The 17424-nt window shown below is 39.0% G+C and overlaps 1 protein-coding gene across 1 annotated transcript; it reads right to left on the reverse strand.

The window, feature by feature from the left end:
- Nucleotides 1-15938: 15938 nt before the first annotated feature.
- On the reverse strand, nucleotides 15939-16466 carry LOC308337333 (ferritin light chain-like; the record flags this gene model as incomplete). Its single annotated transcript, XM_080795487.1, has 1 exon — nucleotides 15939-16466. One exon carries the CDS (start codon nucleotides 16464-16466, stop codon nucleotides 15939-15941), a length of 528 nt encoding a protein of 175 aa, XP_080651613.1.
- Nucleotides 16467-17424: the final 958 nt, after the last annotated feature.

Consider the following 17424-nt stretch of genomic DNA (forward strand, 5'->3'; position numbering starts at 1 on the left):
GCTTTTCCTTTCTTCTTCTTCTTCTTCTTTTTTTTTTTTTTTTTTTTAGATTCCAAAGCTGTAGTATTCGGAACAGTATAATCCAGGCACAAAAACAAACAAACAAAAAAACCTCACATAGATCAACAGAAGAGAACAGAGAGCCCAAAAATAAACTTACACTTATATGGTCAATTAACCTGGACAAAGTATATACAATGGGGGAAAAGACAGCCTTTTCAGTAAATGGTGCTAGGAAAACTGGACAGTTACATATAAAAGAATGAAATTGGACTACTTTCTAACACCCTATACTCCATTCTTAACACTACTGTCCTTACTCCCAATCCTCACAATCACTCATGTTGTCTTTTGTAATATGCTTTTAATTTCTCTTCCCCTATCCTTCTTTTCTCATTCCAATCCATCATATTCAGCAAGGTCAAGTTAATTTCCAAAACTAGAGCAATGGTCATTTGCTTGTTCAGGAGCCTTCAATAGCTCCCTAGTTCCTTCTCAATTAAGTGCAAATTTATTATCCCTACATTCAAGCATCTTTGTGATACATTCTCAACCTATCTATGCTTGGCTTTCCCCCCTCTACTCCTACTATAAACAAGAAAACTGAAAAACTTGTTGTTCCCTATACTTGTCCCTAGATTCTCTATGCCTTTGCTCATACCACTTCCCTCATCTCTACTTGTAAAATCCTAACCAATATTCAATATCATTTAGGATGCCTTCTCTTCTTGCTTCTCTTATAAAGACTTGGTTTGAAACTTTTTCCAATATCCAATCTGAAACTTCAATTATGTCAATTGGTACATCTTGCATCTAATTACAGTTTTCTGTGAACTTGTTTTATCCCCCAACTCAGACGGGAACCTCCATTTTTCAATTGGGTAATATATTGGACAATATATCTATGCTCCACAGATCACTTTTTGGCCTTTTTACTATTATGTGCCCTTCTTCCACCAACATCAGTGTTTTTGGAATTGCCAGGCCAGCACCTGGCAATTTCAACTCTCTTCGTCAGATAGTTGCCTTCTGGCTATTAGAGCTGCTTTGCCCACAAGGTCAGACGGCTAGTGCTGGGAGTCTCCATCCTCCCCCTCTACCCTGAGGTGGGTAGTTGTTAACCAGTGGATATAGATCATAGGATTATGAAAGCACAGCTGCCAGACCTCAAAATGATAGAACTTAGAAAGCTAGCTCACACTAAGAATCCCCTGCAGGATCAGGCTGAAGGCGGTCCTTGTGTGAGCTTTGCTGAGATCCGATCCTTGCTTGCCTTCCTTTCCTTCCCTGCTCCCTAACCCATCGGCCCATCTCTTAGGGTGCTGCCAGGAAGCCCTGGCTAAGACAAGTAACATTTTCGAGTACCTACCACATGCCAGGAACCATGCTAAATGTGCATGTAAATAATTTCATTTCAATTTAACCCTCACAACCACTCCGAGACTTAAGTACTATTATTCTTCTGAATTAACAGGTGAGGAAACTAAAGTTCAAGAAGTTACTTTTTCAAGGCTATATGGCTAGCCCGTGACAGTATCAGAAATACAAATAAGGATTCAGAAGCAGCTCAGTCAATCATTTTGCTATGCTCCTTCCAAAACTGCTAAATGGAAGGTATATATCTAAAGTGGATCCCCATGATTCCTCCTTCCTGGTATTCACACGCATATCAATCCCTTCTCCTTCAGTGTGCACAGGACCTACTGATTTGCCTCTAATAAATACAATATGGCATAAGTGATGAGATGATACTTTCGTGATTAGTTATTTTAGACTATGACTTCCCACTTGCTAACAGACCTTCCGCCTGGCTTTGACGAAGCTTTCATGCTGGGGAGGCCTGCGTGGCAAGGAATTCAGGATGGCCTCCATCGAGAGCCAACAAGGAACTGAGGCCTTCCGTCCAAACCCCTGCAAGAAACTGCATCTTGCTGACAAGCACAAGAGTGAGCTTAGAAGTGAATTGTTTTCCACTGAAACTACAGCGACAGTCTACATCTTTTTTTTTTCTTTAAGATTTTATTTATTTGACAGAGACACAGCGAGAGAGGGAACACAAGCAGAGGGAGTGGGAGAGGGAGAAGCAGGCTTCCCGCCAAGCAGAGAGCCTGATGTAGGACTCGATCCCAGGACCCTAGGATCATGACCTGAGCCGAAGGCAGACGCTTAAGGACTGAGCCACCCAGGCGCCCCGGCAGTCCACATCTTGATTGCAGTTCAGGAGAGATCCTGAGCTAGAGGGCTCAGCTAAGCTGTGCCTTGATTTCTGACTCCCAGAAACTGGGAAAAATGTTTTAAAAACCTGATGCCCGGAAAGCAGAAAAGGAGTCAGTCTTACTATTCTGTGTAACACTTGCAACTCCCGGCTCACCAACTCACCGAAGGAAATGCTAACCGATAATCTATCACCTCAGGTGATTTTACAGTCCAGTAAACTTAACTATGGGGCAAAGCTTAGGGAAGTGGCCATAAACTGCCTGAAAAGCATTACCTTTCCAGGGTGATTGGTACTTGGTATCCTTAGAACCAAGTAAACAGCAAATAAATTATGACTGAGGATTGGGTAAAGAATTTCTTAACGCATCCTCAATAAGTGGTTTGGTGCTTGCTTCAATCAATTAATCCATCAATAAGGGGCAATGCAAATCAGGCACCAGCTGGCTTATTGCACAATGATAAGCAAAGATATGTTCAGCGTCTCCCAGTCAACATCATGTTTCCCAACATGTGCCTGTCTCTGCCCCTGCATCTCCACCCACATATAGCACAGCTGTCATGGAAATGGATATCGGCCAAGGATGCTTTCTCCAACTCTTTATTCCTCTTGTTGCCACGGGATGACAGATTAAAATGCAGAAAAGAGGGCGCCTGGGTGGCTCAGTGGGTTAAGCCGCTGCCTTCAGCTCAGGTCATGATCTCAAGGTCCTGGGATCAAGTCCCACATGGGCTCTCTGCTCAGCAGGGAGCCTGCTTCTCCCCCACCTTCTCTCTGCCTGCCTCTCTGCCTACTTGTGATCTGTCTCTGTCAAATAAATAAATAAAATCTTTTAAAAAAATAAATAAAATGCAGAAAAGATAGAAGTAAAATTAAAAAATATGCAGCCTTCGGGGCGCCTGGGTGGCTCAGTGGGTTAAGCCTCTGCTTTTGGCTCAGGTCATGATCTCAGGGTCCTGGGATCCAGCCCCACATCGGCCTCTCTGCTCAGCAGGGAGCCTGCTTCCCCCTCCCTCTCTGCCTGCCTCTCTGCCTACTTGTGATCTCTCTCTCTATGTCAAATAAGTAAATAAAATCTTTAAAAAAAAATGCAGCCCTCCAACTTTCACAGCAAGAAGAGGTAATACAATGGAATGGACAACATTTAGGCACAGCCAGCCACGATGATAGTAGGAGTAGAAATAGTCGAGAACATAAAGGCAATTGCATAATGACCCATGGGGAAAAATACACACCTTTTCCATCTTTTTCTTTATCCTTTAAGTGGCTGACAACAACTGTCCTGATTTGTCTGAGATTGTTCTCATTTTAGCACTGAATGTCCTGTGTCCCAGGAAACAGCTCAGTTACTGGCAAGCCAGAATGGTCGGTCACCCCTAGCAACAACCATTAATTCCCAAAGGGCTCTGTTCCCATTGACATTTGCTTTTTAATTGGGAGGGGGGTCAATATAAAGCAATTTTTTTCAACTTTCCCTGTGAAAGCTATAAATATTCTATTGGCAGGGCCTATTTTTTAAGGTGGTTCCACAAATTCTATTTCTTCCACTAAAGAGTGATAAAGATGTTGGAAAGATTTTACTGATCTAACTCAGGTGAAGTATTGGAGCTGAAAGGTGGGGGTGAGATAGGGGAGTGGGTATGGGAGACAAAAAACTGCCAAAAATATGGACTAAGAACACATTTAAATTATCAGTATATTATTAATTGATGGAATCATTTGGATGGATACAAAGGCACAACTTAGTTATGTTGGTAGTCACTTTTCATCCCTAGAAACCTGTGCCTTACAAACTGCAAATTTTACAGTCAGAAGATGTTTCAGAAGTAGTGCAATTCAAAACGTGACTGTTTAGATAGCCTTCAGGGAAGCCTCAACTTGCATGGGGCAGTCTGTTACTAACACTGGTTTGGGTAGATCTAAACAGGTGTTATATGATCAAAGGGTTCCTTGGTCATGTAACTTAAGGAAATATCAAGGTACCCAGATCTAAAGAATAAGAAAAAAAAATCACTCTCTGGATAGTTCTGATGTTCACCTGATTAAGAATCAGTGGCTAATGCATCTGTGCATCTACAAGAGTAAGAAACTATGTGCAATATCGGCTGTCACAACAGTTTTCTAGCCACATCTCCTCAGGCAAGGGAAACAAAAGCAAAAATAGACTATTGGCACTATACCAAAATAAAAAGCTTTTGCACAGCAGAGGAAACAGCCAACAAAATGAAAAGGAAATCTACTGACTAGAAGAAGATATTTGCAAATGATATTTATGATAAGAGATTAATATCAAAAATATATAAAGATATAGTTCAACACCAAGAAAAACAAATAATCTGATTAAAAATGGGGAGAGGACCTGAATAGATATTTTTCCAAAGAAGACATACAGACGGCCAACAGACACAAGACAACTGCTCAACATCACTCATTATCAGAGAAATGCAAATCAAAACCATAATGAGATCTCACCTTACACCTGTCAGAATTGCTAGAATCAAAAAGATAAGAAATATCAAGTGCTGGCAAGGATGTGGAGAAAAGGGAACCCTTGTGCACTGTTGGTAGGAATGTAAATTGGTGCAGCCATCATAGAAAACAGTATGGAGGTTCTTCAAAAAATTAAAAATAGAAATACCATGTGATCCAGTAATTCTACTACTGGGCATGTATCCAAAGAAAACAAAAACACTAATTTGAAAAGCTTTATGAACCTCTGTTTATTATAGTACTATTCACAATAAAGAAGATATGGAATCAATGCAAGTGTCCATTGATAGATGAATGAATACAGAAAATGTGATATATAGGGGTGCCTGGGTGGCTCAGTGGGTTAAGCCTCTGCCTTCAGCTCAGGTCATGATCTCAGGGTCCTGGGATCAAGCCCCACATCAGGCTCTCTGCTCAGTGGGGACCCTGCTTCCCCCTCTCTCTCTGCCTGCCTCTCTGCCTACTTGTGATCTCTGACTGTCAAATAAATAAATAAAAATTTTTAAAAATGTGATATATATATATATACACAAACACATATATATCTATATTTATATATATAAGATATATAAATTATACATGTATATTAATATATAATTAAATATTACTTGGGCCATAAAAAAGGAAGAGATCTTGCCATTTACAACAACACAGATGAAGCTAGAGTACTATGCTAAGTGAAATAAGTTAGAGAAAGATTTCATATGATTTCACTTATATGTGGAATCTAAAAAACAAATGAACAAACAAACAAAAAAGCAGAAACAGACTCTTAAATATAGAGAACAGACTGCTGGTTGCCAGTGGGGTGGGGGTAGGGGGATAAGCAAAATAGGTAAAGAGGAGTGGGGGGAATAGGCTTCCAGTTATGGAATAAGTAAGTCATGGGGATAAAGGGTACAGCATAAGTAATAGTGGCAGTAACGGTGACAGATGTAACTACACTCACGGAGAGCATAGCATAACATACAGAGTTGTTGAACCACTACATTGTACACACGAAACTAATATAACACTGTGTGTCAACTATACATCAATGAGAATAAAAATGACAATAAATAAAAACAGAAAAAAAATCTGCACTATATTCTACTTTTATTTAATCACACACACACACACACACACACACAGTTATATACCTATGTTCTTTCTTACCTCTCTCTGCCTCCCTCCCTTTCTTTTTCCTTCCTCTCTTTCTTTTCATTTTGGTCTTGGGAAACACTGATTTATATTTTGAGGTTTTGTTTGATCAATTATTCTAAAAGGAGAAAATGGAAAATTATAACATCTGTAAATAGAACTTGATTTATTTAAAAACAGATTACCTTACACGTTATTTAACTCTTTAATATGAAAATTTAAAAACATATAGGAAAGTAAGAACAGTAGTATAATGAACTCCCTTACACCATTACAACGTTTCAACAGTTATCAACACATGGCCATCATGATTCACGTATCTAAACTACTTCTCCCCTCTCTCCACCAGCAGTCTTTTTTTAAGCAAATCTCAAATAATCATATTATTTTATTCATAAATATCTCAAAATGGATCTCGAAAAAGAATTCTTTTTAATATAATTGCAATATCACTATCATTAAAAAGTAACAATAATTCTTTAATACTATTAAATATTCAGTCAGTATGCAAACTTAGAAGTTAACTTAAGAGGAATTGATACCTTAGTGACAATAAGTTTTCCTAACTCAGAACATAGTATGTCTTTTTATTTTTTCATGTATGTTTTTGTGTATTTCAGAAGTGTCTTACAATTTTTCCCATATAGGTTTTAGACTTTTAAAAATAAGTTTTCACCTAGGAATTATATTTTATTTATTTTGGATTATTTTCTGCTCTTTTCTTTTATTTTTCTTTTTTTATTTGAGTAGTTAATACACATTACATTAATTTCAGGTGATGCAGGCTTCCAGTTATTCTTTGCTGTTTTAAATGGGTCTTCACTTCCATTATATTTTCTAAAACATTACCATTGGTATATTTCAAGTTTATTAATTTTAATCAACTTTATTAAGGTATAATTTATATGCAACAAAATGCACAGATTTTAAGTGTATAGTTCAATGAGTTTTAATAAAAGCATATACTCATTTAAAAAAAAGTATATATCCATTTACCACCAATCAAAATATTGATTTTTTATGTTGATTTTATAATCTGCTAATTTACTAAATTGTTTTTTTAATAAATAATTTGAAAGTTCTTACTAGTTTTTGGCCAGTCATTTCAAAAGGCATCATATTCCAATTTGTTTTTTTGGTTTTACTTCTCACTCTACCCCATCATGCCACGAAAGATTTTCCAGTCAATGCTGTTATAGGAACAGATTTAATGTCAAATTTTGACTGCTCACAGAGATTTAAATTGTTTTTACAGGCATAAAGAAACATGATCCTCTTTGCAACAGGTGTCATGCTAAATACAAGTTTACTGATGTAAGCAGCTAATAATAATTGGAATGTGAGCTGACTCAAGAATAGAAATCCGGTTCGTTAATATTTGCTTCAGAGAAATAGGCGCAAATGTTCTTCTCAAGTCTCAGTGTGTCCATGACCTGGATGTTTAGATGAATAAATCCGTAGTTGATTCTAGTACTAAGGCTGTCATTACTCAGAGAATTCCAAGTGACCACCGTCTGGAAAAATGTGTTTACCAAGCCCCAGCTGTTGTACTTATGAATATTTAGAAGTTACAGTGGCTGGCAATGGTCTCAGTGGCCCCCCTAAATGTGACAATTTATTTGAAAGTTGAAAGGCAGCCAACTCACTTGCCTGGCTGAGAGCAGAGTAAGAGCAGCAGTTTTGCATGGGAGTCAGAGCTTTCCCCCAGAGCCATCAGTACCATAAGGGTAGACTGTTATCTAGGGGCAAGGTGGGGGATGGCCAGAAGAAGGAGGCATACTGGTTAGAGGGTAAAAGTAGAAAATAATGGGGTTTTCCAGAACTTCCTAGAGCCAATAGAGACTATAACACATGAGTTATTCCTTCATTTTTGTCTTAGTTTGTGGTTGTGAAAATGCAGACCCTGAGCAAAGGTTTGGGTACAAGTAGTTTATTAGGAGAGAAAGTGTGATCTCCGGAAGCAAAGCGAAGGAAGGAAGGAAAGGGTTACTGCTGTGGGCAACCCAGTCTCCACCTCACTGAGTACTTCCTGAGATACTTTGTAAAACATGCCTCAGAATTGTCCTACTGAGAGCTGAGGACACTGAGATATTTATATGCTAACTTCCATCCCTTATCAGTTCAAGGTCACTGTGAGGAAAGGGATGAGAGTTAACACTGGGCACTTCTGCACTCTCCCACATACAGACCAAGTGTACTCCCACGGCCGGAGCGCCCTTTGGCAAGGGGTTGTATGGGAATGATTTACAATTTCCAGGGTAGATCAAGAGGACTTGGGTGCTCTTATTCTATATTGCTTGTGATTGTTTTTTATGTGTCAGTTTCATTCACTAACAGGAACAGAAACTCTGAATGCATGGGACGAAGCTTGTATTTGTGTTGCTTCCTCCATAAATTCTGGCCAGCTCCTTGCTACTGCAAGATTAAATCCACTAAGTCCACCATGATGACCTAGGCCTTGCCCAGATGTTCTCTCCAGACTTCTCTCTGTGGCCCACTTTCTCATTTTAGGCACTTCAGTTATTCCATTTACCTCAAGTGCCTAGAATATCTTTTATTCCCTTGTCAACACCTACCATCTTTCAAGATGAGCTAAGTAACTCTTCTTTCATAAAAGTGTTCCACGTTCCACCCAAGTAGAGTAATCTTGTCCTCTTTTGCAAACCACTACCTGACTCTCACCTCTACTACACAATTTATCATATTGTACTGAAGCTATATTTTTATGTATTAGTCTTGACCACCAGAATGTGAGCTCACTGAGAAAGTAAACCATATCATACATTTCTTTATCTGCAGCCCTTAGTTCAGTGCCTGGTATAGAGCAAATGCTTAACAAATATTTTTTGAATGAGTAAATGAACATGACCAATAAGTACTTCCTGATTATGTGAAACAAGAGGTTGGACATTCCTGCTTTGGACACTTCTGATAATACCGCTCAAATACTTGTAGTTTGAGTAGACCATATTCCCCCAAAATAGGGTGTCATTGCCCTTCAGGCAAAGATGACTAAAAACACATCTATAGTGCTTGCACAAAAATAGACACATAGGTCAGTGGAACAGCATAGAGAACCCAGAAATAAACTGACACTTACATGGTCAATTAATCTATGACAGGAGGCAAGAATATGCAACAGGGAAAAGATGGTCTCTTCAATAAATGGTGCTGGGAAAACTGGACAGCTACATGTAAAAGAATGAAACTGGGCCACTTTCTTAAACCATACACAAAAATAAATTCAAAATGAACTGAAGACCTAAATGTGAGACCTGAAACTTAAAACTCCTGAAAGAAAATATAAACAGTAGTCTCTTTGATGTTGGCCTTGGCAACATATTCGTGGATATGTCTCCTGAGACAAGAGAGAACAAAAGCAAAAATAAACTACCGGGACTACACCAAAATAAAAGGCTTTTGCACAGCAAAGGAAACTATCAGCAAAACAACAAGTCAGTCTACTGAATGAGGGAAGGTGACTGCAAATGATAAATCTGCTAATGGGTTAATATCGAAAATACATAAAGAACTTAAACAACTCAACACCAAAAAAAGAGAATAATCCAGCTTAAAAATGTGCAGAAGACCTGAATGGACATTTTTCCAGAGAAGACATCCAGATGGCCAACAGACACATGAAAAGTTGCTCACATCACTAGTCATCAGGGAAATGACTATAAATCAGAAACACAATAAGATATCACTTTACACCTGTCAGAATGATGAGACTCAAAAAGACAGGATGTAAGTGTTGGCAAGGATGTGGAGAGAAAGGAACCCCTGTTGACTGTTGTGAACCACCATGCACAATGCAAGTTGGTGCAACCATTGCGGAAGACAGTATGGAAGTTCCTCAAAACATTAAGAATAGAAAGACCATGGAAACGCTAGTTTAAAAAGCTATATGCACCGCTATGTTCATTGCAGCACTGTTTACAATTGCCAAGATATGGAAACAACCTAAGTGCCCATCTACAGATGGATGGAAAAAGAAGATGTGTTGTATACCTCCCCCCACACACACTGAAATATTACTCATTCATAAAAAGAACAAGATCTTGCCATTTAGAACAACAGGTGAACCTAGAGGGCATTATCCTAAGTGAAATAAGTCAGACAGAGAAGACAAATACCGTAGGATTTCACTGTAGAACTTAAAAAACAAAACAAAGAAAAACAGAAACATACCCATAAATAGAGAAGAAACTGAGGGTCGCCAAAGGAGAGGGAGGTGAGGGATGGGCAAAATAGGTCAAGGGGATTAAGAGGTAGAAACTTCCAGTTATAAAATAAGTAAGTCACAGGAGTGAAAAGTACAGCATAGGGAATATAGTCAATAATTTAATAACAGTGTTGTATCATGATGGATGGTAACTATACCTATTGTGGTGAGCATTGCATAACTTACAGAATTATTGAATTACTAGTGCACCTGACATCATACAAATATGACATTGTATATCAACTATACTTAAAAATAAATTTTAAAAAATCAAAAAACACACCCATAATTAAACAAAGCAGAATTTTACTCATTGCAGAAAGAGAACACACATCATGAGGGACTTTGGGGTATCTCAACAAGAGTATGTTTGAAAGAGACTATGACAAAATTTGGGCTTTTGATAGATGATTTTGGGAGGGACAAAGGAAGCAGAGATTTGCTCTAGATTAGATGCTGTCAGAAAGCATGGGCAATGCTAGGACTGGGTATTTTGTGAAGGTATGGTCACTGATTTTGTCTGTGCTTAGAAAAAATTATGAAATGACCTCCTCGTTTTGTTTCATTTTATCATGATTGCAGAGTAACTGTATGTGAGTTCGGTATTCTGTGAGATTGTTGATGTCCCACAGAACAAAATGGCCTGGCTATGAACATCATTTGACAGGCTTATAATAATACTGGGGCCTAGTTATAAACCTCCGGTAAGTTTAGAACTTCAGAGAATGCTCTTTGTAATGAGTGGAAAGGAAGGCCCAAAAGAAAGGTTCTAAGTACAGGTGCTGTTAGTATTCACAAGTGTGGAATGAGAATTGAAAAGAAGGGAATAAAAAAGAAAATCAAACTGAATCTTCCATCCTGCTCTATGACATTTCAGATTGATGGGAGTTTTAAATCCTGAAGTTCTGCATAGTACTAAAGGCATATAATAGCAGCAAGAAAGAATTTTTTCACCAGAAAAGCAAGTAGCCCAGATTCTCCTTGGAAGATAAAAAAACTATAAGGTCTGAAAAAATTAAAATACTCAATCCAGCAGCACTATCATTCATGTAGTGATAAAATGATAAGATTTCCTTTTCCTTGCCTCTCTGTTCTGGCCACTCTTTAAAAAAAAAAGAAGTTGTTGACATCCTTTTTGGGGATTAGAGATAAGAAATATGTAAGTATATAATTTATATTCAGGAAGAAAAATGAATTTGAAATTTTCCGGTAGTTAAATTGTTTATGAAGCCCTGTGACTAGAAATTAAAGTTCACAGGGTCATCTGAAAGCTATTACAGATTTATTCAACAAATTACTTTTGAGTACTTAGTATAAGTTAGGTACTATGCTCTATGCAGTAGTTAAAGGACTAAATTATCTGTGATTGACTTTTTGGGACAATTTAATTAGATACAATTTCAAACTTACAGAAACATTGTAATATCAGTTTACCCTTCATACAGACTCCCAGATTTCTTTCTTAACTATATGCAACACGGAGAAAGTGGACCCAGCCACCCCTAAATACTTTATAGTGTGTGTTTTCTACAAGGAAAAACATTCTGCCTCTTAACTACCATGCAATTACTCAAATCAGGAAATTTAATGTTGGTATAATACCATATCAAATGAAAATATTATTCATTGTTTTTTTTTCTCGCCTACACAGATCCAACCCAGGCTCATGCATTTCATTGTTAATGCTTTGTAGTTCTTTAACCGGGGACAATTCCTCAGTCTTTCTCTGCCTTTCTTGACCTTCATGCTTTTGAAAATTACAGATAAGTTGTTTTGTAGAACGCCCCTCCATTTGGATCTGTCTGATGTTCTCTCATTATTAGACTCAAGGTATGAATTTTTAGCAGGTGTCTGTGCTTGATTCTTAATCCCAGCGTAATCACCTCTACCCACATCTCCCACACTTCAACTGGACACCTTGTGCGGGTGGGGGTCTCTGAGGTCTCCTGGTGAAATGTAGACTTATCTCTGTTTCTTCTTATGATCCCTAATTTAACCATCAGAATTGCTAAAATCCTGAGGAAGATGTCTGCTTCCTAAAGAATTTATACTTAGCTGAAACCTTTTATTAATTCAAAACTCTTTCCTAATGTGTTGCCCCCTGCCCCCATCAAATTCCCCATGTATTAGTGCCTGCTTCATTATTACTGTGAGAATTAAATTATTCATCAAGGTGGATAAATGGCTTAGGGAGATAAATGACATGACATGAATGTAGTAAAAATGTTTTCCTCTTCTAAATAAGTAGCATTTTTAACCCAACCCTTTAAGAGTATACATCTCTGTGGAGAGAAACAGTCAACTGCACAGTTTCCCCCAAAACTAGAGTTTTCAGCAGGCCCTAGAATAAAGAAGTTCAAGGCCTCAGTGATGCCTGGGGTTTTGACTGTGCCTATTCAGTCTCTGCTCCCTCATGCTGAATATCCAAGGCTACCATGCAGTGGAAGGAGGAGGATGTGTGGGTGAAGAGTGGGCAGAGAAGACTCCCAAGAATTGGAAACTATGCAAAGGGTAGCAGCCAGCAGCTAATTAGTTTCAGCTCTGAAATGACCCCTTTGTGTGGCTTGTCCTTCCTGAGAGAAAGGTTAAAATGCTGTCATGCCTGTTTTTAGCAGCATGGTAATTAAAACAATTAATCCCAGGTCCTCAATAAGGTGGCTTCGCTTATCTGGCTGAAGAGAGAATGATCGTCCTTCATTTTTTCCCCTTCCTACTCACTGAACATCACATCCAAGAAACGAGAAAGTTCCTACATTTTACTTCTACACATAGGGCCTACTTAGAGAGAAGAATGACATTAAGGAAGATTCTAGAATCTACAGTTGTCTCTCGTTCTAAAACCCAGAAGCAAACTTGAGATGTTGCTATCATAGCTCTTTACGAAGCTCTGTTGGTTTACAAAGTCAGTGGATAAAGATAGCTAATAATTATTGTGTATTTAGCATGTGCTGAGCCACATTGTAGAGATTTTATTCTCTGTTTCTTAATCCTCCCTAAAATCTATGAGTTGGATAGTACTGTCCTTATCATAATCCTGTCCAGTTTGTCAGATGAGGAAGCTGGGACCAAGAAAGGTGAAGAGACTGGACTATGATGAGTCAGAGTAGAGGCAGGATTTGAACATGGGCAGTCTGGCCAAGAGCCCATTGGTTAACCACCATGCTACCTGTATTTCAGATCCCAACGTGCCTATAATCTAGTGGGTATCATAAAACAACTAAGAGAAGATGAATCCTTGCCAAAGGAGTGGATCAGGTTCATCAGGAAAGATTTCACATAAGGCAAATTTAAACAAGGCTAAAAGGTAGACTGAGTTCGATTTGGTGAAGAGGGTTATGAAGGGCTTACCAGGGAAGGGGAGCTACATGAAAACTCTATAAGTACTGAGACAAGAAACTGAACACTAGTTCTGGCAGAGTGTGCCTGCAGCCATTCTCAGAAGACCTTTATCTCCTAGGCCTCATACTTCTTCTTCTTAAAGATTTTATTTATTTATTTGAGAGAGAAGGAGAGAGAGAAAGAAAGAGAAAGGGCACAAGCGGGGTCGGGGGGAGAAGGGGCAGTGGGAGAGGGAGAAGCAAACTCCCCACTGGGATCATGACCTGAGCCAAAGGCAGACGCTTAACCGACTGAGCCACCCACACCACCCTGATATAAGGAATTTTGTCATAGCCTATAGGAATCATTTATTATAACTCTGTGCAAGTATGCACGTGCGTGCGCACACACACACATACACACACACACACACACACACACACACACACACACACACACACACTGTGTGGTTAGCCATAAAGGAAATCACTGTGGGACCTGTTTCCAAATTAATCTCTAGAGTTTTAATGTTATCAACTCTTCATTTATCCACAAATAAACTTGCCAAGAACCTTAAGTCATTTTTAAAAGCAAAACTAATATGTTGTCCATATGTCTTTGACTCATTTATTGTCTGCCCTGCAAGTTGCTATTTTCCAAGAATTATGTGATGACCAAAGATAATTTCAGCCTATTTGGGAGATTTCTTAAAGCTTCCTCTTATGGCCTCATTCTTGACATTGAAGGACACTAATAAGTAATGACAAATATAATGTGATTATTTGGAAATAAATGTTTATATCTTTCTTCCTAAACAATCTACCTCAGATTATAGTCTTTCAATTGATTTCACAATATTAGGTGTTTTTTTTCCTCATTCTGATTAATGTGTTTAGTTTGATCACTAATTTGAAAATAATTTTAAGTGTATATTTTAAGTACAGAGATCCAAGCTTTAATGCAAATCTGAAAATTGTGAACTGCTTCCGTATATCTCTTACTGCCAACTACAAGCAAATGGGCAAAATTCCTTTCTTCGGGAATAACTTTTCCAGTATATTCTTTTTTATTATCAAAAAACTTTGCATGAAAACAGGAAGATAAGGTTTTCTCCTTAATTGAGCAGAAACATTGTCCCAATCTCTGTAAAATATTCTTCGTATGCCTCCGACCCTTGTAAGATAAAAGAAATGATAGTATGCCTTTGGTCTTCCTGCTCCAGGAAGGGAAGGTGCTGCAGGAAAAGAATTGATTTTTTTCACTTCTGTGGTTTGAGAACAAGTTATAATTCCAGGTTTGCAAAGTACCAGGAAAATAATACACAATTATTATATTGGTATCTGTGGGACACAAATGTATGGATTTCACAGAAAAGAACTCACCAGAAAAATGAAGAACATTTTTAAAAGAATGCCACATTTTACTGCTTCTCTTTCTTTTGGCTTCTGGAATTTAACCTCCATCTGACCCACCTCCATTCTAATCACTTGGGCTCTGTTAGTGCTTCGAGTTATCTTCTCTTTTCTCTGAAATGAACTGCAGAGCCATTTTTTAATCAGCATATTTAAAGTTTATTTATCTATTTATACACAACGTTGTTCTAGAAAGGGCTTAAGATGGCTTAAAAGGATCCATAACATACACCAAGAAATTAGTAACAGCAGAATCAGAGATGAAGCCTGTGCAAAAATGCTTATACAATCCTAATCTTTTACTCTGGGTGGACTACAAATTTCGCTCTAAGCTTTCTTACAGGCAGTCAGAAAAGGAAACTTAATTAGTTACATCATTTACAATGTCCATTAAACAAAAACAAACCAATTACCCAAGCGAAGAACTCTTATTCCTAATACTAAGACCAGAAAGAAATTTCTCCTGAGAGGCTTCCTAAAGAGGTCAGTGCATGATGTAATAATCAGTGTTCTCAGTAGCAACCTAATTGGAGACACAAAGATGAATTTCGCAGGGCTTTTTCTTATTATAGTCAATATACCAGATGGCATCACAGCAACTTAAAAACCAGGAAAATAGATTTTATCATGAGTTTGAGGGTTGGGGGTGGGCACAAGATGATATGGTCAAGGTACTCAGCTATCTCCTCTGCTAGGCAAAATCAAAGGTAAATTTTAAAACAATAAAGCTTAGTCTAGTACTGAGAATGGTTTCAGAGAAATTCTAAAATCTCTAAAATTGTATGCATCTTATGAATAGATAAGTTCATTTTTCTTGACACAGAAAACATAGATCCTCAACGTACACAGACAATTCACAAAAGTTAGGAACATTTTCTTTAGAAAATCTAGAGAATTAAACTCACTACAAATCCTCCATCCTGTTCTGCATATCACCCCCACCCCCTGCAGCCTAGCTTTTTTTCCCCTTCAGCGCAAAGAACCTTTTTTGTTTCTATTTGATCTCACAACTTGGACAAGGGTTTCATCATGGTTAAAAAGTTGCCTCCTGGTTGGAGAAAGAGGTCCAGCAGAAATCTTGACACCAGGGAAGGCAGGCCGGACGGGTTGCTCAAAGGCTGCTGGGCACCGGAATCTCCTAGTCAGACTTCAGGGTGAGCTTTCCGAAGAGATATTCACTCAGCCCCCCTTGGGGGTTGGCCAGCCTGCGGAGGTTGGTTAGGTGGTCACCCATCCTCTTGATGAGCTTCATCTCCTCTTCCAGGAAGTTGCTTTCCAGAAAATCACAGAGGCGAGGATCTGCGTTGGCAGCACCCAGGGCATGCAGATCCAGAAGGGCCTGGTTCAGGTTCTTCTCCAAGACCATTGCGGCTTCCATCGCATCCACGCTGCTAAGCCACTCATCTTCGGACAGCTTCTGCTCATCCGGGAGGACGGGGAAGTCACTCCACTGGTTTTGCATCTTCAAGAAGCACTGGGCACCTTCCTGCTTCTCCTCAGCCAACTCTTGGAAGAAGCGGCCCATGCCCTTCAGAGCTACATCGTTACCTTCAAAATAAAAGTGCAAAGAGAGGTAGGTGGAGGCAGCCTGCAGATGCAGGTTGACCAGGTGCTGGAGTGCAGCCTCCTCCTTGGCAGAAAAATTCTGGCAGATATGGTCGCTCATGGTTGGTGTGCAGTGAGGAGCTAAGCACAGAACGCGATGTTTGCTGGTCCCGGAAATCGGAAGTCTGGGATAACCAACAAGATGATTCTACCGGAAGTTGATTATGGAAGGGGAGGGGCTTGAGGGTGGTGAGAGGTCGGCAGGGATACGAGGAGGTGGAGAAGGGGCAGGAACACCCAGTCTGTTCAATCTAAGACACAGTTCTAGGGGGCCGCTGGGTGCACTCTGAGTTTAGCTTTTGATAAGAATTTAATTCTTATTTCTTTCCTGATTATGAGAAACAGTCTTTATCTCTCATTTTGCCCCAGTTCTTCCCATAATTCCAAGATGAGGTAAGAAGGTCCATGGTAAGAACATTAAATATTGATAGTGAAGCTCCTCTAAAATTCATTTCTTCATTTGTGATTTGAAACTCATTTGTTTCTTATTTTAGAATCTATAGGAATATATTGTTTCCTGTTACTAATCCCTCATTGAGAGGGTGGCTGTTAGTTCCAGTTTGCCCTGAGCAGTCTTGTCCTTGTGTAATTAATAGTGTTACCTAATAAAAAAATAAATAGTGCCCCCTTTCACACTCAAAAGCATCCTTGTTTGGAATATACATTACATGGCCATCTTACTTATTAAGAAGTTCAAGATCCACACTGTAGAATGAGAAATGGAGAGAGCTTGCAAGACATTGAGTTGGGGCATAATTCATTTCTTTTTTTTTTTAATTTTATTTTTATTTGTCAGAGAGAGAGTGGGAGAGAGAGTGAGCGAGCATAGGCAGAGGGAGAAGCAGGCTCCCCGCCAAGCAAGGAGCCCGATGTGGGGCTCGATCCCAGGACGCTGGGATCATGACCTGAGTCAAAGGCAGCCGCCCAACCAACTGAGCCACCCAGGCGTCCCCATAATTCATTTCTATTCTATTAATTGATCACACACTAAGAACCCCATTAAGTTTTCTACTATTCAG

This window comes from Martes martes, assembly GCF_963455335.1.
Source record: "Martes martes genome assembly, chromosome: X".
Taxonomy (NCBI): domain Eukaryota; kingdom Metazoa; phylum Chordata; class Mammalia; order Carnivora; family Mustelidae; genus Martes; species Martes martes.